At 43.4% G+C, this 24,491-nt stretch overlaps 1 protein-coding gene across 3 annotated transcripts in view; it reads right to left on the bottom strand.

The window, feature by feature from the left end:
* The window catches only part of Dab1 (DAB adaptor protein 1), an 872,128-nt gene that overhangs the window by 54,330 nt on the left and 793,307 nt on the right, over positions 1–24,491 (bottom strand). For 2 of the 3 annotated variants that reach the window (XM_047566531.1, XM_047566538.1), the window contains exons 7-9: positions 16,805–16,936; positions 16,054–16,173; positions 7,321–7,380 (exon numbers count right to left, since the gene is read on the bottom strand). In XM_047566531.1, the coding sequence (XP_047422487.1) occupies positions 7,321–7,380; positions 16,054–16,173; positions 16,805–16,936 (312 nt within the window). Of the gene's footprint in view, positions 1–7,320; positions 7,381–13,962; positions 14,029–15,576; positions 15,616–16,053; positions 16,174–16,804; positions 16,937–24,491 lie in introns of all 3 variants that reach the window. The other variant, XM_047566521.1, reaches the window with a different exon arrangement.

Genomic DNA, 24,491 nt, shown 5'->3' with positions numbered 1-24,491 from the left:
CAAAGTCACCAAGCTAGAAAATGGTGAAGCTAGGACACAAATCCAAGTTGTTCTTATTCCCAAACGCACACTTTAAACCACCAGAAGATACTGCTTCTTGAAAAGCACAGTGAAATGTGGTTAAAAGTTCAGAGAAGTATGTTCAAAAGAGAGCTTTCCCTAGGGGTTCGAGGGAAGCTAAAGGTAGAGAATAACACTTTAACCGGATTTTGAAGGTTAAACCAAGAAAAATTTCAAAAAGAGTATCGGAACCTGAGAGTGGATGGAGAGGGGTGTGTGGTGCCTGAAGGCCTGAGGTCACTGAGGCTGTGTCCAAGAGAAAAGATTCATGGGATGAAGGTCATGGAACAGGAGGCCAGGTTACTAAATGAGCTGTCCAGCCGAACAGTGAAATCTGCTCAGATAATGGTCCAAAGTAGGGAAGGCAGCAAAAAAAAATGAAATGGGGTCAAAGGAGAAAGTGTATATTTCAACGCTTGGCTATTATCACTTAGTAGTGATTTTCCACACAGATTGTGGGAGGGTGAATTCATAATGGACCACGCTCCCCACCTCTCCATATAGTTTTGTCCTTCTGCAATGAAACCTGGAAACAATTCTCACCAAGGAGCTGCGGTTCCTCCCCACCCCCTGATTCTGGGACTGATTAATGAATTACTGGCTAAAGATTGCCAGGCATGATGAACCCAAGCTTCCAGAGCTTTGTGTGCACCTGTTCTTGTTCAGGAAACCTTGCTACCATTCTGCGACCAAGATAGGGTCGATCCACTGGGGGAAGGAGGAGTGGCACCTGGAAGAGAATGCTGTTGATCCATCTGAGGCCAGCCTAGGCCACTCCACAGCCAACCCCCAAACACGTGAGCAAGCACAGTAAAGACAGGCAGAGCTGCCGACCTGGCCCACAGCTGACCGCTGCAAGCAATAACAAGTGCAGCCGTGTCAAGCCACGGAATTTTGGGGTAGTTTGTTTTCCATCAATAACACACATATGCACACCGACACACACGTTTTTCAACAAGGTCCTAACAGAAGTCCCTAACGGAGATGCATTTAATATTGTATGAAAAAAGAACTTTCAAGTCAAAGAAAATCAAGAAAAGTTAAATTTAAATTATAAATATTTACTCACAAAATATTTGTATCATACATTACCATACAAATATATATATTGCATTCTCAGTATATGGTAATGTATGAAAACTCTAAAAATCTTCAAGAGTTAATGTTTGAATTTGTTGGGGAGCATTTGGCTGGCTGATGCTTCTGGAAACCTCAGTGGGCAGATTTTTCTTTATATTGCTCAGAACCCAGAGAAACTTCAAGAGCCACCATGAGTAAGTGTGAAGATGGTTTTATCACTTTCATATTTTATAGCTATATAAACTTTTAATTTTTAAAAAGAAAGTCTGCAGCTAAATATAGTTTGAGAAGTGGACTATGCAATCGATGTGTCTAATTTTACAAGATCTTGAAATGCTCTTAAAATCCAGAAATTATACTGGTTTTTAGTTGAGTATCTGGCAAAATCATTGTGCCCAAGTCCTTTCTCCAGTCTTCTTTGGAACATACAAGCAGTTCCAGGGGTTTCTGGGTTGGGAGACTATGCTGATACTTAATTCTGTTGGCTTGTGCCACTAATATTTTTATAATGTACAGTCTCCTCTTCAGGAAAATGAAAGAACGTTGATGGTTTGAACCTTTTTCCATAGGGCTTCAGCAGGGAAGTCCAACCCCAGGCAGTATGGGGAAAAATAACACCCCAAATAGCTCTGCCAAGCAAGCAAAATGTTTTGGCTTGTCTGATGCAGAAGAGTTCTTGATGTGGAAGAAGAGCGATCGCAGGTGTGTGTGTGTGCGCGTGCATTCGCATGTGTGTGTTTAGAAGGCCATCTGTCAGCTTGGTGCTCCAGCTATGAACAAAAACAACACACATTTATGGCGGCTAAAGGCAGAACAGGGCAGAACTGTTGAACACACAGTGCAGGAGCGGGCGAGACCAGGCGAGTGTTGGCTGTGAGAGCAAACACTGTCTTAGTTTGACATCGTGCCTTTGACCCCAGAATGAACAAGGACAGAATTGTCTGACCAGAGGTGAGCTTTGGGTCTAAAGGCACTCACTCATTTCTTCATTCCTCAGTTGTTCATTCATTCACTCACTCATTTACTTCCTGAGCAGCTATTCTGTAACAATGCTCTCCGATAATAAGTCACAATGAATATGACAGTGTTATGACTTGAATGTGAGGTGTCCCCCAAAAGCTCATGCTGAGATAATGCAAGAAGGGTCAGAGGAGAAATGCTTGGGTTATGAGAATCTTAGCCCAATCAGTGAATTAATCCCTGAAGGGATTCACTGAGTGGTAACTGAAGGCGGGTAGGGTGTGGCTGGAGGAGGTGGGCATTAGGGGTGGGTGCCTTTGGGGTATAGATTTTGTATCTGGTGTGTGAAGTTTCTCTCTCTGCTTCCTGATCATCATGTGAGCTGCTTCCCTCCACCACACTTTTCCACCATGATGTTTTGCCTCACCTTGAGCCCTGAGGAATGGAGTCAGCTGTCGATGGACTGAGACCTCTGTAACCATGAGCCCTCAAGTAAACTTTTCCTCCCATACAATTGTTCCAGTCAGGGCCTTTTAGTTGCAGCAGTGAAAAAGCGACTAGAACAGATGTGATTTCTGTCCTCAATGGACTCACGATGCAGGAGGTATGGAGTGAGGGTGACAAATTCCAGTAAGTAATTCAATGCAACATTTATTAATTGCTAATGCATATGAGTGATTACAGAACTCAACGAACTGGTTTTCCTCTCGCCATTATATAGGTGAGAAGACTGAAGCATAATAGAGCAAAGGACTCACTGGAGGTGCCATAGCTGCTCAGAAGCCAGGATTTAACTCAGATCTGTCTCAAAGAGCGTGTTACAACTTCAGTCCTCAATGGCTAATTCATAATGTTCAGGCCCCGTGCCAGTTGCTGAGATGACAGAACTGCAGGAGATGTGAATTTAGCCAAGGCTTTTGGGAAAGCAAAGTGCAGTGGTTTCCATGGATACATTAAGAGAAAATGATGGTCCATTGTGATTGTTGCAAAAAAGAAATATAGGGGTACCCCAGAAAGACTGATGACCTGTTGTGGGGAAGGGAGGCTTCCCAGCAGAGGTGTGTATTCACTTGGAGCAGCTGACAGGGCAGCTGCCTGAGAACTGTCTGCTGGAATAAGTAAAAATGTTCCCAATCGAGTTTACATCCAGTTCTAAGGGTGTGCAAAAATGTTTCCTCTAATCTTCCAAAAAAACTAAAGAGTGAGTATTTCTTTTAATGTATGATGACACAGAGGATTAGCGATGCAGAAAACCACTCAGAGACCTTCAGTAAGTGGTCCTGGAGACAGTTAGGCCAACGTGTGGCTCTGAAGAGTAGGTGCTATCTTTTGGCGGGTGATTTCCCCAGGGAGAACTGAAGGCTGAGTCAATTGTGAGCTCTGTGCAGACCTGGTCCCAGGGAAGGAGACACCAGGTGGAAGACAGAGTCGCAGCCCACTGGGCAGTTTCCCTTCTTGTGGGGATCTTGCAGATAGACGGCCTCAGCTTTCTGGAAGCTGCTTTACATGCTAGTTGGGTCATCTCTGGATTAGTTGTCTTCCTGTCTAAGGGGCAGGTGAGGAACAGTAGACAGTGAGATCATGGCAGGGGTTTTCAGAGCACAGAGGTGCCCAGGGCAATGTATGCTCATCAGAGATGCTGGGCTACAAGGAGAAGCCCAGAGGATGGCAAGGTCCCAACGGAAGGAGAGACCTGCTGGGGAGGGCTGCAGGAAGTTGCTTGAGAGGGATCAACTTTCCAATGTACATACTATTTTCTCGTCAAAATAGGTCCAATTACCCCTTTTGGTATGTGAAGACCCTAGGATGCAAGGACAAGAAAATGTACCCAAATCCCACAGGTAGTAAGAGGGGAGCTCAGATTCATCAGGACCCACCTGTCTCTATACTGCAAACTGAGATTCCCTTAGGTTTTTAGGAATGAAGCCTATGATAAACAGCTAGTGGAAAGTTGTCATCACATTGGAGGAGACCCAGACTCTGTGGGAAGAGTGAGGGCCACTGCAGGTCACTCAGGCAGTCCAGAAACAGCCCAAGCAAACTTCTAGTACCTTTAGTTAGGTGCATTTTTTTTTTTTTTTGGGAGTCAGAAATACAGGAGATTCCCTTGAAAAGAAAAGACCAGAGATTTTCACATATGCTTTTTATAGAATAAATCACCTGTTAATTAAATATTCTGCAGTTGCAGGGTACCTTGGCCTCCATCCACCAGGGCTTACTTCTGATGATAACAGGACCTCAGGAAGTTCATGTAGGTGATAGGGAAGAAGAGGAGCCACTGACAGAGGAAGGACAGGTCTGGGAGGCACAAGGGAGGGGTCATTGGCTGATATTGCTCAGAGTCGAAGTGTAAAAAGCCCCCTGGAGAACAGAGAGCTTGAAGTCCATGTTGGGTGAGGCCTGCAGGGTACAGATAAGGTGTGATTCCCCAGGAAGTAAGGGCTCAGCAGGGCTGGGGGACGTGGGACAACCTGCATCTGTAAGGATATGGACTTGATTTTTTTTTTTTTCCTGGAGGTATTAAGCACAAAGATGATTGGGTTGGAATGGTTAATAAATTTACGAAAGCCAAGGCAGCAAAGGGAGCATGTTTCCTCATGCACCCAAACCTGTCGGGGCACAGCCTGATTGGAAGGGAGCTGCCTAATGAGGGCTGGACTAAATAGAAACAGAGAGCAGGGGGTGCCTCAGGGACGGGGCCTGAGGCGATGGGAGGCCATGAGCAACACCACACTGACCAGGGTCCCTCGAGACAGGTGGGTACAATGGAAAAAGGGAGAAGGATGCCAGGTGGGTGAGAATGGACCAGAAAGACTCCTGGCTCACAGAGCAGAGCTGCAAGTGTGGAAGAGATGCCAAGGGAGCCTCCTGCCCTTCCATTCATTCAGTGTTGTAACTGCTGATCGTCCTTCCAAAACATGGTCTTCAGCTCTGCTTGCTTAGCTCAGTGACAGGGAGCTCCCTCTCTCAGGCACCTGCAGTCCCCCCTGGAATAGCTCTGCCCATCAGGAAGGCCACCTGCTCTTTTAGCTGCAGTCAGCTTTCCTGTTAGTCTACCCAGGAGCTCTCAGTTCCATGACGTGGCCTCCACAGAGCAGTGTAACCCTCTGCCGCACTGTGACTCCTTGGAGTCCCTTTTCCATATCCATGGTTTCTTTCCTCCAGGCTGTACATTTTGTGGTCTGTGGAGAACAGGCTGTGCCCTGCTCTGATGTACAGAACAGCAGTATTCAGGCTGTAACTAACCCTGTGTTACTCTGTTTTATAAAGCAATGGTTTGCCATGAGCTACTCCATTTTGGGTTTAAGTGCTGAAGTAGAATGACTCTATACCTTATTTGTACAAGTGAAAAACCACCATCTACCTAGCACAACCATAAGGCACAAATTGAGAAATTAATTGTGCTAAAAAAAATGACCACCTGTGAACTTACTGAATCAATCAGAAGCATGTGAATGCACAGGCACATCAAATTCATGTCAGGAAAACCAGAACCATGAGCATATCCAACACACCAGACCACCAAATGAAGCACACCCCTCACCTGAGGTCCATGAAAGGGGGAGCACCTGAGGCTGGGCACTGCAGCGCCCTGACCCTATCACCTGGTCACTCATCATGAGCTTTGCTCAGAAAAACCATTAAAGCGACGAACTTCCCCATCTCTGTCCTCAGGCTTCAGCACAGTGCAGTTTCTCCTGCCTGTGACGACGAGAAGTCATGGCCCACTCCAAGCTGACAGTCTCAGAGACTGCTGTCCATCTGGACCTTGGCCTAGAATAAGTTCCAGTGCTTTGACAGCTCTGTGCCCTGCACAGATTCTTCCGCCTGGTTCATACCCTTATCTGATCCCCTACCTTGACTCTGCCTTCCTATCTGCTCTCTGCCAATGCTCTCAGGTCGACCTCCTGAATACCTGCTCCCTTCACCCTTTCTTAGCCTTTCTGTCACATGTCATTGTGTGAAGGGTAATGTGTGTTGAGTGTCACAGATATTAGTAGTTAAGATTGGAATAAAAGAACTCGTGATTGCCTGGCTTGGAACTAGTAGGTGACCCATGAGTACTTGATGAACTGCTGCTGCTAAAAGTGGTGTAGCTTATGGATTTATTGCTGTTCCATAAATTCTGACACTGTGGAAAGACACAAACGTGTTTGTCTATGTTAACGACATAGATTGCTCATGACAGGGTCCTTAGTGGCTCCTAATGAAATGGGGTTTCAGGTCCCCTAGTTAACCTTATCCTGAAACATATTTCAAGATATGCATTTATTTCTCTCATAGTATGAGATCCAGAACTCATAACAATGCTCTTGACAGAATCATTTTAATTTTATACCATCTCTGTTAGGGTCAGAGCTGGGATTCTTGAGTACGTGTGAGATGAGGAAGAGTGATAGTGATGAAATACCCCAGGTTTGTTTTTCTGTTTGTTTGCTTGTTTGTTTTAATATAGATTGTGGCAAAATCACAAGTATCCCAGCCCAAGAACCTTCACTGGCTCCCTAGTGCTGCCTAATCATGTATACAATTTGCCTTCTGAGTGCCAGTTTGAGGTTCTAAATATGAATTCTGGAAGCAGCAGTGGCTTTAGATATTACAGATCTGGGGATTTTCCTTCCTGGCTCAGATTCCCAGGAATCCCACTAGCAGACACTCTGACTCCTTGGAGTTCCATAGGGTTGAGGTACACAGGACATCAATGTCCTTAATGTGCTATGCCTCCTGGGTTCTCTGTAACTCTGCTATATATGGCCTTTTTCATAATGTCTTGCTCACCAGCTGCACCTTACATATCCCAAAGGTCTTGCCAGTCCTTCCCTACTGTCCCTCCAAAACCTCACCACTTTCAGATTGGAAGGGGCAGCTCTCTTCAATCAATCAATCAATCAATGGCACGTCCTCTACCTTGACCAAGTATGGTAAAGCCTTGTTGTCTGGAGACTTTTGCCAAGGAGCAGCTGAAACCCTGAATTCCTTGGGCAGAGTGGCTTGCCTGATTTGACCCACTCCCATACCTACAGGACCAGGTCTTCATTCAGACTGACACCCCTCCCTCAGTCCTCCCATTCCTATCTTATGCCTCTTTCCCCAAGCCCCACTGAGGAGTCCCCAGAGAGCCTCCTGGACTGTGGTACTCATTACAGAAGAAGAGCGCCCTCCACAGGCCGCAGGCACAGTGTGGTTACCAATCCAGCAATAGAGGGAAGATGTACTTACACTTACAGGTTGACTTTTTGGCACATCATAAACACCTTCCTTCTTTTGGCTGGTGGGAACCTACAGAAGAATCAAATTCAACATAGTCAAAACACTCTGGTATTCCATCTTCACAGAACAAAGCAGCCAGTCTTCAACTGCAAGCTGGCTAAGTGCATGTGAGATGGCCCCAACCCCAAGGGACTAGCTGTGAAAGCATCAAGACAGGCTCTTCCCCAGGGAAAACCAGCCCAAGGGGAGGGATCAGGAGGGAGGCCTGGCAGGGCAGTCCAGCTCTGGGGGTTTCTCACAGAATCACAGAACTGGAAACTTCAGGACGTCAGGAAAAAATAATCCTCATTTCACTAAAGACAAAAACTAGGCCGAGGGAGGTGACATAATTTGCCTAAAGTGAGTAAAAACAGTTTGTAGCTGAGTTTACACTATTCAATGGTAAGATTAAGATCCAGGCTGTAAAAATACTGTCGATACCAGCTCTAGCATGCCTAGAGCTTCTGTGGGGATCATGTACAAACCATCTGATAATTACTGAAGGCTTCACTCAGGAAAAGGCCAGACCTGACACAGAAAGCATGACTAGGATCCAGAAGATCCTGACGGCTTTTAACATCTGTCTGTACCTCCCTCCCTCCCTCCCTTGCTTACCCATCTGGTCTTCCTGGGTCACATGTATTAAGCATAATACCCTGAGCAGGTATTTAGCTCCTCTGAGTTCACTGTTATCAAATGGGACCTACCAACTTTGTCTCTTGCTCAGGTTATTGTAAAGATCAAATGAGAAAATGGATCTTAGATAAACAAAAACTATTAGGCACCATGATGCTGTACTGTTAGAGTGATTGTTTCTTCTGTCATTGATACATCATATACACAGGAGCATATTTTATGATATTAACAATAATGTGTCCAATACTTTTGCAATGACTAAATCAAGGGCTTTGAACAGACACATTCCAGGTTGGAAGCATCCATTAGCTGTTTCTTCCCCAGCAACTGCCACAGCTTAGCTCACACCTCCCCTTCAGAGACCAAGCAGCAGTGAATTTCTAATGGTCTGACTGTGTGTCTTTCTTTACCAGACTGGGGACTTGTCAAGAGCACGCATAGTCTCATACCCCGTGGGCACTCTGTAAGCATCAGCTGACTATACCAGTGGAATGTGGGGAACAGTGAAGAAAGGAAAAGTATTTGCTAGGCACAGACCTGTTAACCATATTCTTGTAAGAGTAAGCTTTTCAGTTCCTCTGTCATTTTCATTTTCATTTAACTTAAAATTCTTATAATAACCCTAAGAAAATGGCATTATCATCTCTCTTTAAAATTACAGAAAGTGAGGCTCAAAGATGTAAGGGACTTTGTCCAAGTTTCAAAGCCTGGTGGGGTTCAAACTCAAACTCAGCCCCTGCTGACTAAGATATTTACTCTTTTTTTTTAGTACCAGGGAATGAACCCAGGGGCACTTAACCACTGAACCACACTCCCCCGCCCTTTTGAGACAGGGTCTTGCTAAGTTGCTGAGACTGGCTTTGAATTTGGGATTCTCCTGTTTCAGCCTCCCAAGCTGTTAGGATTAGAGGTGTGAGTCACCACATCTGGCAAGACCTTTACTCTTAATCGCATGCTATAACAGTCTGGGCACTTTTTGCAAGCTGGGTATTATTCTAAGCATTTGTACTTTACACACATTCTCAAGGAATGCTCAAGTCAAGTCTATCAGGACTCCAAATGTCCTGGTGATGCTGAGGAGGAAAATGAGGCGGAGAGAGGTCCAGTGGTCAGTGCCAGAAGAAGCCAGGAGCTGGATCCTGGGAAGTGCCTTTGCTTACTGCAGTACACAGAGGGCTGCTTCAGGCACATCTTCTTTGACATCACATCCTACATTCCCAGGGGCTTATGCACGTTCTTGCAGAAAACAGAACTATGAATTAGTGCAGTTGGGTGGAAGATGCCCTTCCAGGGTCGCTTTTGCTAACCTCAGTTTGCAGGGAACCAATGAAGAATGCAATTTTTTTTGCTCCCAATAACTGGGCTCCATTGAAAAGGAATTCTCTCAGAATGTCTACGGAGTCCTTGTTAACGAGGGCCAATAAATTACCAAACCTCACTTTTGTTTTTACTAGCTCATCCTTTACTGAGCAAAATGAACAGCGTTCTGTTCTCCGTAATTCACTGCTCACTACGGGCACTTAGCACAGTTGAACCGCGGCTGCCTCTCAATTATCCCCGCAAATGGAGAAGAAGCCATGCGATGGATAAACCCAAACTGTGCATAATTGAAAAAGCTTCCCTACTTGGCTCTCCCATGGGTGAGATATCAATCTGCCTGTTTGTCCTTTAAGATTTATCTCAGCTGGGACATCTCAGCAGCCTTCCCTGCCTCCCTAGGCCTGGTTTGCAGTCTTGTTCTGTAAGGTCAGGTGCACCCTCTCATTAAAAATACAAGTTACCAAGAATCTGTTGTGTATCATGTACTGGGCCCTCCCCGGAATAAGGATAGTGAACGAGATGAATATGAGCCCTGATTTAGCAGAGGTCCTTGTCTTGTTTGGGGAGATGGAACAGTTTTCAGTTACTAATGTACAGTAAGTGTAAAATGTGCTTGATCCGTTTTATGGAAGTTATATTACACTGCAACTATGCCTGGTTCTGTGATCCCACAAATCTGTAAGCTGTTCAGGGCAGGGTGGGTACTTTGCTTTCCGTGTATTTCTATCTGCAAATATTGGTTAGACAACGAAATGTCTAATCATGCAGTATTGATTGCAGGGGTGCCAAGGTCTGTGGTCGTGGCTCTCATCTCCACGTACATGGTCCATTCCAGCTACACAGACCATTGTGGTACTAAACGTTGCAGAGCTATAAAACTTTGAGGTCGAAAGGAACAAAATGATCTGGTTCTAATCCTGTCTGTGCCATAGGCTATGTGATTCAGAGAGATCACTTCTTTCTCTCAATCTGTTTCCTTAGATGTCGTGAGCCTCTAAGGTTTATCTAAGGTGGTCACTATCACTTCCTCAGAGGCCTGGCACATGCTAGGTGCCTTAAATACTATTTTGAATGAATGAGTTATTGATGTTAAATTATTCTTAAAACTACATATTAAGTTCTATACCCAGAGGACACTTTTGCTTCTGCTATGTGTTCATTATAAGCATGGAGAGGCAGTTTAAGATGTATTGGGTGACATAAGACCAGAGCCTAACCATTTAAAAATGATGATACTTGACATATGTGTGGTGATTAACGATGATTTCTGAATAAATAAACTTGAAAAATTCATTGATCTTGAATTATGTAGGAAGATCTTGCTTACACAGGAAGTTTGCTAAGGTACTCAACAATACAGACGTGGAATTGGAGGCCCTGAACTTGGTGGTTGAAAATGACAGTCATGGTAGCTGTTCTTTCTATGTCACTGAGTTATTGGAAGAGTCAAAATTAAGAGGTGTGAAGAATGCTTTGTATCATGAGGCTCTGGGTTACTGCAAGGACAACTGGTTAATTTTTCTGAGGCATAAGAAGCAAAAGACAATTATAATTATTAATGTGGTTGGGAAGATGAGACTCTGTTCTTTGGAAAGAGGTCACATTTACCCCAGAACCTCTCGGTTTCTCCTATTGCATACAAATGGGCACGCCAAGAGAGGGGGCTGTGCTCTGCCAGGCTCTCTGACTAGAGGAGGTGAGCACATAGGTTCTACGGCACTTAGTGCATCATCATAAGACATCGCCAACAGGGTCTGGTACTGACAACCTGGGGAAATGAAGGAGGTGGCGGTGACACAGGGGCCACTATAGACCCAGTGCTCACCTCTTCCCTTTACATCTCTGTATCACTTCCAAGAGCAGAGAATGCATTATCCCTATTTTATAGCCCAGGAAATTGAGACACAAAAATTATGTACTTCACTCAAGATCACAAAACAGTTTAAGGGAATGAGGTCCCAGTCCTGTTTGCCTTATTCCAGAAAAGAAGGAGGGAAATAAAACCTAAGGATACTGCCAGCCATGCTTGAAGTAGAAGAAACTCTGCAAAGGACTCGGGAGGAAGAGCTGTGCAGCCCTTGCAAATGCTTAAAAAAAAAAAAAAAAAAAAAAAAAGAATGAGGCTCCTAATAGCAGTGACTTAAGAGCCCAGCTTATCTCTTGTTAAGTGCATTGAGTTCAGGCAGACTGGCAGTGCAGGAGAGGAAAATGACCAGGGGCCTTTCCAATAGATGGGGATAAAATATTCATTCCCTTAAATGGTGCTTTTCTGTTAATGATGGACAGATGGGAAGATCAGAGGCCAGAGCTGCTAAGACAAGTGTGATTTTTAGATAGTGACTTGAAACATGCACAGAATCCAAGTGTGGAACTCAAAATCAGGTAATTCTGAGCTGAAAAGAGCCCCAGCGTTTATTTATTTACAGAGGTCAGAGAGATCTGCCTCTAGGGATTCGACTTCTCACTAGCTCTGTGACCTACGAGGTCCCTTAGCTCTGTCAACCTCATTTTCTTTGTAAGGAGGGGGAAAGACCCCCATTCAAGCTACAGGGGGTGTTTTGAAAGATAATAAGATGCTGCATGTAAACCTCATTCAGAGAGTCAGCTCACTGTACCCCATTTCTAAGAGTTTTGCTGCCCCACAAAGCAAACCAAGATGTTTATCCGAAGAATCAGAGTCCTGTGGTGAGGTGTCAGTTGCAAAGGGAAGAAAAGGGCTTTCCCCAAGAGGTTCTTGAGCCTTATATGCTCATTTTCCAGATGAGGAAACAGATCCAGAGAGGGAAAGGACCTTGACAAGTCGAGTCAGTGACTGAGTTGGCATGTATACCAAGACCCTGAAGCCACACAACTGGACTCACATTCTGTGACCAGGTTGCCATCAGTTCGTTCACATTCTACACATGGGATTGCTTCATTCCCGTGTCTCCATGTGTCTGGGAGAAATCATTCCCCTACTTTGTTAATAGGGAAACTGAGTCTCAGAGACAGCAAATATCTCACCCACTGTCACACACCAAAGGTAGTTGGTGACAGAACCAGGACTGTACTGCAGCTCTGCATCAGCCTAATCCAGCTCCTTCCAGCACACTAGGATGCTTCCCTGTACCATCGCTTGCCCTGCCAGGCTCTCGGAGGCTCCCCAAAACAGAGCCAAGTCTGAATTCAGACACCTATTGCAGGCCAGGCACAGTGGTGCTTGCCTGTAATCCCAGTGGCCTGAGAGGCTGACGCAGGAGGATAGTGAGTTCAAAGCCAGCTTCAGCAACTTGGCGAAGCCTGGAGTAACTTAGTGAGACCCTGTCTCAAAATGAAAAGTAAAAACCGGGCTGGGAATGAGGCTCAGTGGTTAAGCGTTTCTGCGTTCAATCCCTGGTACCCTCCCCACCAAAAAAAGACAGAAAACTACTGCAAAACCTTGCTTTATTTTAAAGGTGCTCTCTCTTCCTAGGATGACTGGCTAATGGCTCCTTTGGCCTCACATTCAGACACTGCAAGGTTGTACAGTACTTCAAAATATGACACTGGGGACAATTGCAGTTTTCTTTTTAAAGATAGAAACTTTATAAATGATGACTTTAAACAAAACCTCAAAGCATAACCTCACACTTGAATAGAATCCAGATGAATCCGGTAGAAAGAAACAGATTATTATTCCACAAGGCTTGTTTAAACAGAGAGGTTGGTAAAAATAACATTATATTTGGTCATTTAGGATTCTACACATTTGATAGAAATTGAAAATATGTTTTACTTTTATTATGCAAGTAATACACGCCCAAGGCAGAATAGCAGACCACACAACCAAGTAAGTGAAGGAAATTAAAATCAGTGATTAAATACATTAAATTTTTCCCTCTCCCATAGTATTTATGTTTTAAATTAGGACTAAAATTCTAATTAGTGAAAAATTGCAGACCGCTGTATTTATTTGACATGCTGCTATGCTATGTTGCAATTACTCAAGCAGCAGCTTTGCAGGAAAGCATGGGAGCAGCCCAAGCTTTGCCTCCACGCATGCCTGGCTTCGGGTCTCACCTCTGACTGGCTTCTCTGAGACTCAGTTTCCCCCTCTGAAAATGAGATTGAAATACCTGCTTTCTAGCACAATCTTGAGAATTAAAAGAGCTTAAAAAAGTGTTTGGCACTCTCCACAGAGCAACTATTTGAGAATATTAATTATCCCTTCCTTCAGGAGGGATAAAACAGTTAGCTGTACTTTCTTTTATTTGGTTAGTACTCTCAATGTTGTTTTCAAATAGCAATTTTGAACCCATCACTTATATTCGGTGCAGGAGTTGGCTTTTTAAAGCTATTTGATGAGGGCTTTCTTTTGAGAAGAGAAGGACCTTATTTATGATAGGATGGAGGACAATTTGCCTACATATAACTTTAATACAATGGAATGTTGCATTTTTGCATTGACTAAAAATGGTTACGACTGTTCAATATTAAAACATTGTACCCAACTGTACATTAAACATTTCCACACAAGGCATGAAAACTGGTGGTAAATTGCTGGGGAACTAGAAGCCAATTCACTCAAAGGTATTTCAACAAGCCTGGAATGACCAAGAGACCCCTGGGCCCTAGAGACCCCTCAGTGCTTCATGCATGTCCTGGTGATGCAATGGTAAGAGGTAAGCAATCTGATACCTGGTAAATGTTTTCTTCTGTTTCAGGATCACGGATTGGCTCATGTCCAGCCTCAAACACAATGTACTATTACAGGAACAGCCAGAGAGGAAAGGTCAGAGGTGAAAAAGAAAGAGGGGAAAAAAAAGCATTTGGAATTCAAGATACAAATCACAGTAAGCATTAAAGAAACAGGCACAAGAGAAAACACCTTGAAGAAACATTTGGGTTACCAAAATAAAATGGTCTTGTACATTTTTGACTTTTTAAGGAAAACTGTGCAGATCTGCTGATCAATCCTTAGCAATGATGGCTCTGGGCCCCTGCAGGGCTTCCTGGAGATGCGACCTCTTTGTTCAATGGCATTTGTCTCAGTAATAGCTGAATACACTGGCACTGCTATCTAACAGGAATGCCTAGGACCCTGACTTTGCAAATCCTGTTATGGTTGAGTCACGTTCTGTTGCTCACTGGATGCCCAAGGTCCTTGGCCAAACTCTGAAGAGCTCAGAAGCCCCAGACTCCCTCATCTTGTAAACATCAGCATCTTTTACATTCTCAGTTTTAAATACTGAACGTCAGTTTTTCATGCACATGTTTTAGACTCTAAAGGACCAGGACATTTCTAAGAGGATGCTGTTCTTCATTCTTTGCAAGCTGAGGCTAAAGTTCACATTATAAACAATGCTTCTCCTCAGCCTTCAAAAGCAAGGGCATGTCATTAAGTGCCCCTTTGACTTTTGCTTGCCATATATACACTAGGTCCTTCTTCTGACTCAAGTTATCAGTATCATTTTACTTTCATCACAGCAATGCCAGCTTTCTATGTGAAGATATGCCTTAATATACAAAGTATATGTAATATTCGCCTATATAATAGCTATGTATCCCAGTTAGAAATGCAAATTGGAGGTTCTTAATGTTTCAAAAGTCAGGGCTTTTTGATCTTCTTTCTCAATTTAGGAATAAGCATAAAGGAGGAAGAAGCCACCTCTTCCCTTTTTTCTGCATCTCTGTTTGCATAGAGCTCAGACATGAACCCAAGAGAGGTCATCTCTACCCACCCCTGGGCTGCAGACCATGAAGAGGGTGCAGAGGAAGCTCCAGGCAGAGACGTCTCTGGCATCTCGCTCGCTGTCCTCACGACAGCCCCTGTGACATGAGCAAGGTGATCAGAGGCCCAGGCTGCCCCACTTCTCTTCCTAACTGCTACATTCGCAAACCATTCTTTGGGTTTGTGCTCCAATGTCACCAAAACATCAGTCCCTATCTCTAACTCTTAACTCAGAGAAGCTACCTCATTATTCATCTTTTCTCTAATGCACTTGGAATATTCAATAGAGTCTTAAGAACATTCAGCTTTGGGATCAAACTTTTACAGATTGTGGAGGGGGCTGAGGCAGGGGGAAGAAGGGAGACGTGCATCTCCAAATCCCATGTTCCTGGGGCTGGCCAAACTTCTGCTAGGATTTATGGAAATTCGCTCCTGGAGGGGCTGGCAGCCTTGCCCTCAGAAATAATCCTGGTCCTTCTCCAGATTCTGCAGACAGTGCATTCTTCAAGTGTCTGACAAAATGGCTGTGCCCAGGCAAAGCCATTGTAGAACCTAAAACTCGGACTCATTTCAGGATTTACCTGGTATACAGGATCTTCAACATCCTCTTCCAAAATTGTCTATCACAGTGAGGGGAGGGAGGGCAAAAAGCAGAGGGCATAAAGAAAAAGATGTGAGATTGTATTCAGAAATTACAGGACAGCAGAGAAACCAGCTCCGGGTAGGATACACTGGTGGATTGTTAATGTAGAAAACACACAGAAAACGTCACAACTCCACAGCCCCCCACCCCATCCCCTTTGTTAACAACAAATAGCAAAAGCAACTGTGGGTCTTTAGTCCTCTTCCCCTGAAATCTTCCTCTGGATTCACGATTGCGCTTTCTCTGACCCATCTTGAGTTTCAGAGACTAAGGGATCATTTCTAATGGTTACGCAGAACCTTTCATCTTTGTTTATTTCTGCTTGGCAGCAGCAGTAGGCCTGACTGTCACTTTTCACATCTGTTTGTTTTAAGCCCCAGTCTTCTCCAGCACCAGGACAAACTCATAGGTGTACCTGGTACACGGCTTGCTCACACTGCTTATCCTTTTGTGCCTTTTTTTCCAATTCTTCTCTTTGCTTCAATTCGTAAATGAGTTGAAAGAGATCTCGCAAGTCCAGAATAACAGGTTCAGCCTGGAATGAAAGTGGTAAGCACATTAACAAGGGATCCGTACTGAGCTGCAAGTCACCAATTTTTGTTTTTGTGGCTGCAACCCGCTGCGCTTCCTTTTTCTATTACACTGAAAGCATTCCATTATTAATTAATTCTACCTTGTTTATATGGGTTTAGTAAATTGCATATAGGCTAAAGTTCATTTCTTCAACTCATTATATTTGCAAATTCATAATAATCATAAGCATAAAAGGCATTGCTTTTATTTATTAGTGATTTCAAATATAATAAAATTAGGGCAGACCTTATGCAAAACAGTTATTTGTTTTCTCTTACTTTCTTTTTCAAAGAGGCTATGAACACAAGGAAACTTATTTGTGTACATGCCTCTACCTAGCTTAATAAGAAAGGAAAATAATTAGTCATTAGGAAATACCCATTAGGGAAAAATAAAATAAAACAATTGAATGGGTGTAAGTGAGGTTCCTGGCTCCAAGGTTAATCGTCTTTTCCAGGTGGGCATCTTGGCTCCTGCTTCTGGTGGTGACACGTCACTTGGTCACACAGCAGAGTAGACCTTGGAAAAGCAACAGATGCTTTGGTTCCCCAGAGCTACCAAGAAGGACACCATGGTGGCACAGGAGTACTCACCGCTTGGGCTGTTTTGATGGCCACAAATCTGTGATTCCCTTCCTTCCCACAAACGTATCCAAAGGCCCGGTGGTCTGTGATGTCCTTTGCAATGTAGGAAATTTCATGGACAGCATGATGGTGCTGAAGGGCCTATCAGAAATAAAACAAAATCACATTTCAGGGACATTTCCCTTCAAACTGTTGATGGGTAAGTGAAGCGCTTCAGCTAGGTGTGAGCAGGCCTAGCAGGCTTTGGAAAAGCTGTGTGGTCCAGAGAGAAGGAAAAAGAGCTGTGCCTGTCCTTGGGCGATGGAGATCCCCTTCCCTGGTCTCAGTGCTGTGACCAGAGAAAGAAGCAGGTACACGTGCTAAATGAGCACCGTGGAGGTGATGTCACTCTGTCTAACTCAGTGGCTATGCTTCCACTGAGTCGTCTTTCCAACACAGCCACTCAGACCTTCAGTTTGAGATTAACACACTTACAAACCTAGGCTTCTGCCTGGTGTGTCAGAGGATGCATCCAGAACAATCCTGGGGGTGGTGCCATTAACATTCACAGCATCAGCTTTGCATGGCCACAGCACTTTCCTGGCTGTTGGTGATACACTGTTGATGAGTAAATGATTTTCTCTATTTTATCCAAAGTCACCATTTGGCGTAGAGGTGGGGTTATGTATGGGTTGGTCTCTGTCTGTGAAATTCTTTTATCTACCTTATCAAATCCTCCTTGTCTTTCAATGACCACTTGAAATAGTACTACCTCTGTGAGACATCCCTGAACAAGGTGAGCCTTCTCTCCTCAACAGGACGACTCTCTCCCTCTCTTGTGTTTCCATAGAACTTCAGGGAGATTGACACTCCTGATGGATTCCTCACACAAGGTGCCCTGGGCTTCCTGCTTTTCTGGGTCTTCTTGTCTGCCTGATCCTTGTCAGCCTTTCCCAGCAGGCTCTGTCTTCCTGGTCTCTGTTACGCCAGTATCTTCCTGTGTCTGACCCATAGTTGTGGAACAAAAGTTAACTGGGATTGATGATCAATAATTTGAAATTCTTTTGAAATTAACCTTCCTGACTTTATTACCTGAGCCTCAACAAACAATGTTCACCACCCTGTTAGGTGATAGTGATCTTTATGGTTATTTTCCTATATTAAATCAACTTAGAGCAATCTTCATTAAATAGTACTCTGTAAAGGCTTAGGGATGCATCTGGATGCTTGTGGAATGATGAAGTCCTTATAAAGGGCTTTGTCATTTATATTGGATATCAAGAGGCTTGAATGCTCCCCACTGGGTGGACACAAAGTATTGACTATCCCTTTCTGGACCTCAGATTATACCTTGAGCAAATGAGAAGTGCACATCATGTCAAAGGCTCCTAACCCAAAGTCCTGGATCTACAGGGCTTAATAAAGTTAATAAAAAGAAGTCCCAAGCAAATTTCAGAAACTCCAAAGGATGAACAGAAATTTATAATGATTCCTAATAAGGCTACAGATTTCTTTGTGCATGCAAATGAAAAGTTTATCTAGAATTATATCTCTTTATTGTTGTTATATGTCTCTTACCTCAAATTTGAAAAGTTATAATTTAAATAGTCCAAATTGGAAAATGAATGATTTAAATGCAGTTTTCTGGGGGACAAAATCTTCTCTCTGAATCCAAGAAGGGAGGGAGAAATGTAACCCTTAGGAAGTTAGTTATAAAAACACTGGGAACCACCAGAGTAGACAGGAGAAATTCTCTAGGGTCCTGTTCCATCTCCCCATATTCTTTAAGCCATTAGGAGCTCCCACCTTAAAGTCAGCTTCTAGGTGCCTGGGCTTCTGCCTCTCGTGATGGTCATCTCCTTAGTTCTAGACCACAGACCTTCCCAAGTGTCTATTCCCCAGTCAGTAGAAATCTTAATGGACTTCAGACCACATGGGCCATCTGCTGTAGCAGAAGCACCTGCCTTTGTCTTAACCATCCAGGGCCTGACCATTCAGCTTGCCCACTATTCTTAGAACTCTCCCTTTGGCTTCACACATTGTCTGGGTTGTCTACTTGCCCTCTAGATATCACTCTTGGAGGGTACTGTCACATCACCCTAGTCCCTTAAGTGACAGTAAGACAAGTGTACAATTCTAAAGAATTTTGATACAAAGTTGGTGAAGGAAGAAGCAATTGTTAGCAAAATAATCAGGATCTGCTTATTTTTGTTTTATCAAGAGGACATATTTAACTGGTGGAGGAAAACTGCTCCAAGAGCAGTAGCTTTTTCATGGTGCTAATGATGTAAAATTGATGAGATTTATATTCACACACCATGGGGGCATTGATTTATAAGCTTTTGTGAGCTACAACGGTATGCGGCAGGGGGACGTGAGGGACAAAGACTTTCTTTTCTTCTCTTCCTTTCCTGAAAAGTATTTCTCACTGCATAATGTGGAAAATGTTATCCACGTCTCCTATTAAATCAAAGTTTGACGACAGTGCCTTATTGATTGCCAAGTGGAATATTGCTCTAAAATTAAACTGTGATTAGAAGCCTTCCTGGTGGAATTAGATTTGGAGATGATTCTGCAATGGTAAAATATCACCTACTATGCAAGACAGCAGATGGAGATGTTTTAATTTATCTGGGAATCCTCATTAAGTGTTTTAAAATCAAAACATTCTTAATGCCTGATGATACCTAATATTGCCTTGCAAAGCGTAGCTGTGGGTGTGCACGCCTGAAGTGCTTAAAGATATTTGTAACATTATCTTTTCCCATAGTTAATTTTATGACAAGTTTAAAAGGATGGCTCTGCAAGTGTCTCATTCATTTGGAAACCAACAGTCAGTGAGGGAATATGTCTCCACTTTCTCTGACCTTAACCATGCAGACATAATACAGATGCTTGGAAATACAAATACACTAGAATTCTGCTCATTCTACAGTTATATTATCACATTCATTTTAGCAACTCAGAGCATTGTGCAAATACTTGTTCACTGAGCCTCAAAATTGCCCCATGTCTTACCAGCAGATTGTATCAGCACAATCAAAGAACAGTTGGAGTTGGAAGGAGCATTCAGTGTTAACCTAGTTCAACTCTTGACTTTATTCATGACTGAAAGGAGGGCCAGAGATTGTACTGGCAGGACCAGTGCCCGATTCAAGCCTCCTCCTTCCTATTCAGGATGACAATGCACTGCAAGAAGGAAATGGGATTGTGTAGAATGAAGGTCTCCTTTCCCCAGATGCCTAGCTCCCTAGTCCAACAACAAAGATGAACCCCTGACCAGTAGTGATGGGGAAGGGGAGCAGGGAGAATTGGGCTGGAGGTAGAAGAGACTGCTGGGGATTCTGGCAGGTATCTGACGTCCAGGAGAGTCATACGTATCACGGTTTAGGGTAAAGTTCTACAGGTGGCTTAAAGAGAAAGGTCAGGGTGGCACGACCTATAAGTTTACCTCCAATTCCTAAGAGGGATTCCAGAGCATCCTGCTGACCTTTTTCTTTGAGTGCTACCTGCTGAGCAGCCAAAGCCAAAAAAGGGATTGGTCATGGGAGATAAGGCCACGGAGGGGTGCTCCCACAGGGAGCCCTTGGGTACCGCGGGCTATTCTGGAGGTGGTGTGGCAGCACAGCCAGGGGACACTGGCCTACAGCAGAGCAGGAGAGGGCAGAAGAAAGGTGAACTCCGGTCACTCCATTTCTTGTTGAAAACAGTTATTGTCTTGAACAGTCTAGATATTAAAGTACTATGAGAATTAAAGCAGGTAATCCCAGTGACCCAGGAGGCTGAGGAAGGAGTTCAAGCCAGTCTTGGCAAGTTAGTGAGACCCTTTCTCAAAAACTAAAAATAAAAAAGGACTGGGGATGTAGGTCAGTGGCAGAGAGCCCCTGGGTTCAATTTCTAGTACTGCAAAAAACAGAGAGAGGGAGAGGGGAAGAGAGAGAGACAGAGACAGACAAACCACAGTGTTACCTATTCCTTTTCTGAGTTCTCTTGCTTGCATTGTAGATAAAAGTTGCCACTAAAGAATTAAAGAATTCCAACAACCATCCAGGTCTCAATGTCCTCCAATCCAATCTGAGCTCCCTCCCACATGTGAACTTCAGCTAACCTGTGCTGCAAAGAAACTGAGGTGCTTTCTAGGTCTGCACCTTCCCACCTCCGTGCCACCGCCCACCTGGTTTTCCCTACTACTTGCCCGCCTCCCCTGTCCTGTGTTTCACCATCTATACACATAACAATACTCCACACACATCTGCATCATACCTAGGTCCAAGGCTTAGCTTCCACATCTGGCTTATCCAGGTGCACTCCCAACCCCAGAGTTTCCCATAGTAGTAACTCCCATTCCTCAAGCCTAATATGTTGTGCTTGTCCTTCTACATAGGATGTAGATTTATCCACTTATTTATCCATTCATCCAGTCACCAATGATAAATGGGAAGTCCCCAGGAACATAAGTGGGAAAGAGCATTCTATTTAGGAATGAAAGAGCCTGCAAAGGCATCTAGGTCCTAAGCCATGGATATTGTGGAGAACATCTGTGCAGATGTTTTCTACTTGGGGAATGTTAAACCTTTCAAAGCAAGATTCACATCTGGTTCTTTTCAATCTTACTACAGTGCCTAATATTGTTCTTTTGGAATGAGAAATGATACTTAATGATTTTCAAACATAAGGAAAGAGGGAGGTGAGAGGGGAAGGAGGTGAGAGGCGAAGGAGGCAAGAAGGACAGAAGGAAGGACTAAGCCACCTTGCCATGTATGCTACACAAGGTAGGTGCTCAATAAATGTTCATTGAATGAATGAATTGGGTTAATTCATGACAGTTCACAGAGGAGTCATTCTGTGAACAGAGGGTTTCTTATCTGATCATCATTAAATCTTTTTTCTTTGCATTTCCATGAGCCATTTACCAATGTTTAAATGAAGTATCAAATTGTTTGGAGGGTTACTGTCTGACAGAATAAATTACAGAGAAGACTTAATTTGTAGTATGGTTCAATACGGCCAATTAAATACAGTATGGATTAGAGAGTCATCTGCTGCAGACTTTACCATTAGCTATTTTTAAAGAATAAATTCTACTCTGTTTAGCCTTCATATGAGTGTGTGTGTGTGTGTGTGTGTGTGTGTTGTGTGTGTGGGCATGCTTGTGCATACAGACTTTCCTGAGGCGATACTACTCATAGGAAAAATACCCACTAGGATTCAAGTGAGTTAACAAAAAACAAAACACAACAGGAAAGCAGATAAGCAGATAGACATAGAAGTAAAAATAGATACATGCAAAATACAGTACTTCACACTCTAAGCAATTACAGTAGTTAAACCCTCACAAGACAAAGGGAGGACTGGGCTCATTATGAAGGCCTTTCTCTTTGCTAACTTATTTTGGGATGTCTATGCTATATGGCAGTGCCAGCAAGGCTAGGAGACTACCTCTGCACCAGCCACCCATTATTAGATGCTAAATGGAGCAGGTCAGAGGCAATTGTTCCCTGGTTGGCATATTGAAATTTTCTAGAAGCTTTTACTTAAGGACAAGGGCAAGCTTCCAAATAACCTAGGCTCTAGCTGAAGAGCCAGTATGACAGCAGAGGACAGAGAAGGATTCTGGAGCCAAAAAGCATGCTGGGCTCTCCCATTTGCCAGATGTGTAACTGAGTTTATCTTTCTAAGTTTCCCAGACTCCTTTCCCCTTTCTATGGATCACAAAGAACAATATGGAGCCCACAATGTTGTTGGACATAGCAAACCAATTCACATAAAATATATTAGATAGAAATGAGATGCTGTTTTCCCTATCAGAGTGAAGAGAGAAAAAGGATAACACTGTTGATTAAGTGTGGGGAAATATTTTCCTGGAACTTTGGTTTGCCGCATGTAATGGGGATAACTACAACATCTCTCTCTTGATGCTGTTGGGAGGATTAATATGTTAGTGTACATAAAGTCCTGGGACAGGGCAAGGCACGTGGAGGGTGCTGGTGTCAGTTAGGAAGGGTATTTTTGTTATCAGTAGAGGTATGATTTGGTGCAGCTTCTCTGGAGGGCTGGTTGACTGTGTTTCAAAGCCATAAAGACATGCATAAACTGACCCTATGATTCCTCTTGTTGGGATTTAATTATCCAGAAATAATGTAACACACGGACAAAGACTTAGATATAAGATATTCCCCGCAGGGCCTGTTGGAATAGTGAGAAATTAGAAATGTCCAAACTGTTTGTTGGGCATTAGCTGAGTAGTTGAAGAAAATGCATTCTGCTATATGATAAAATAGTACACAGTATGGAAAAAAAAATCATTTGTAGAAGTAGGTATATTTTGCTACAGAAATAAATTCTTGACTCCCTGTTGAGTGAAAACAAAAACATATTAAAATATAGTATGTTCAATATGATACTGTTTTTTATAAAAAAAAAGATGTGCATATCTATGAGGTTGGAAGTCCCTCAATACAATATTAAGGATTCTCTTTCTTGAGTGATGGAATTACTAGTGATTTAGAAAATTGAAATTTTTGGTTAGTTGTACCAATTTTTGCTACACTAAATTCTTTTACATTTGAATATAGTGCATACAACATCATCTAGCCATATACATAAGCCAGTCTTGAGCCCATTGAGTTTTCTTCATCCTCGTCCCCATAACCAAGACTTGTCAATTTTGTCTCTCAAATATTTTCCACATTGTCCACTCCTCTCCCTCTCTACCACCAGCAGTCAGCCTGGGCAGCCATCATCTCCAGACTGAATTAGTACAACAGCCTCAGTCCCCACTCAACCACTCTGAAAGTCACACCACAGGGTGAAGAGACTGAGAAAAAGTCTGGCCAATTCGATCAAGTCTTTCTAGTACCTAAAACACATCAAAGGCTTCCTTCTCATTTCTCTTAGAATAAAGATTCTCACTTGAGTCTCCTCACTTAATGTCACCTGGGCTGGTCTCTTTCCCTCAAATGCACTGGGCTCTCACCTAAGGTATTTGTACATGCTGATCTATCCGCACAGAACTCATTCAGGTTCAGTCCTCAGTACAGATGTCTCTTCCTGAAAGCTTTTCTGACCTTCCAGCAGAGCCCAGGTTCCTGTGCCAGTCACAGGTCCTCTGAGCGCCCTGGACTTTTCCATGGGGGTGGGCATAGGGTATCGACACCCATACAATTAATGACTCCCAGACCCCTTCTCCCCAGCTCCTGGCAACCAACATTCTACTTTCTGTCTCTATGAACTGGTTGGTACTTATTTTTAAATGAATAACTTGAATGAATGCATCTGTCAACAGGCTCTTGGCTCCAACCCCACTAGTTCTTTATCTGTTTCCCTCTCTAGGTCTTTGTTTTTTTGTCAATTAAAATGAAGAGGTGGGAGTCAGTAAATACTTATGTCCTTTTAAGCCTCAACAGTTTTAAATTCCTTTTTAAGTTTCATATCAAAATAGTAGCTATAAAAGACAGCTTCTTAGTAGCTCTCTAAATATATACTAATAACACACAGAACTGGAAAGATGTGTGCAAAGCCCTTGCCTGAAAATAGGGAGATGAACTTGTTAAGTAGCTGAGAGCACCCAAGACCTGTGATTTGGGCTGAAATTTGTCTAACAGGCAAAGTGGAGCCAGGTGTGCTTAATCAGTTAGCAATCACCAAAGTGACACCAAAGCAGATTTCTGCTCAGAAGAGGTAAAAACCACATTAAACAGGGAAACTGGCTTTGGTA

The sequence above is a fragment of the Sciurus carolinensis genome, chromosome 1, assembly GCF_902686445.1.
Source record: "Sciurus carolinensis chromosome 1, mSciCar1.2, whole genome shotgun sequence".
Taxonomy (NCBI): domain Eukaryota; kingdom Metazoa; phylum Chordata; class Mammalia; order Rodentia; family Sciuridae; genus Sciurus; species Sciurus carolinensis.
Note: the sequence above shows the minus strand (reverse complement) of the source record. Positions and strands in the feature narration are given on the sequence as shown.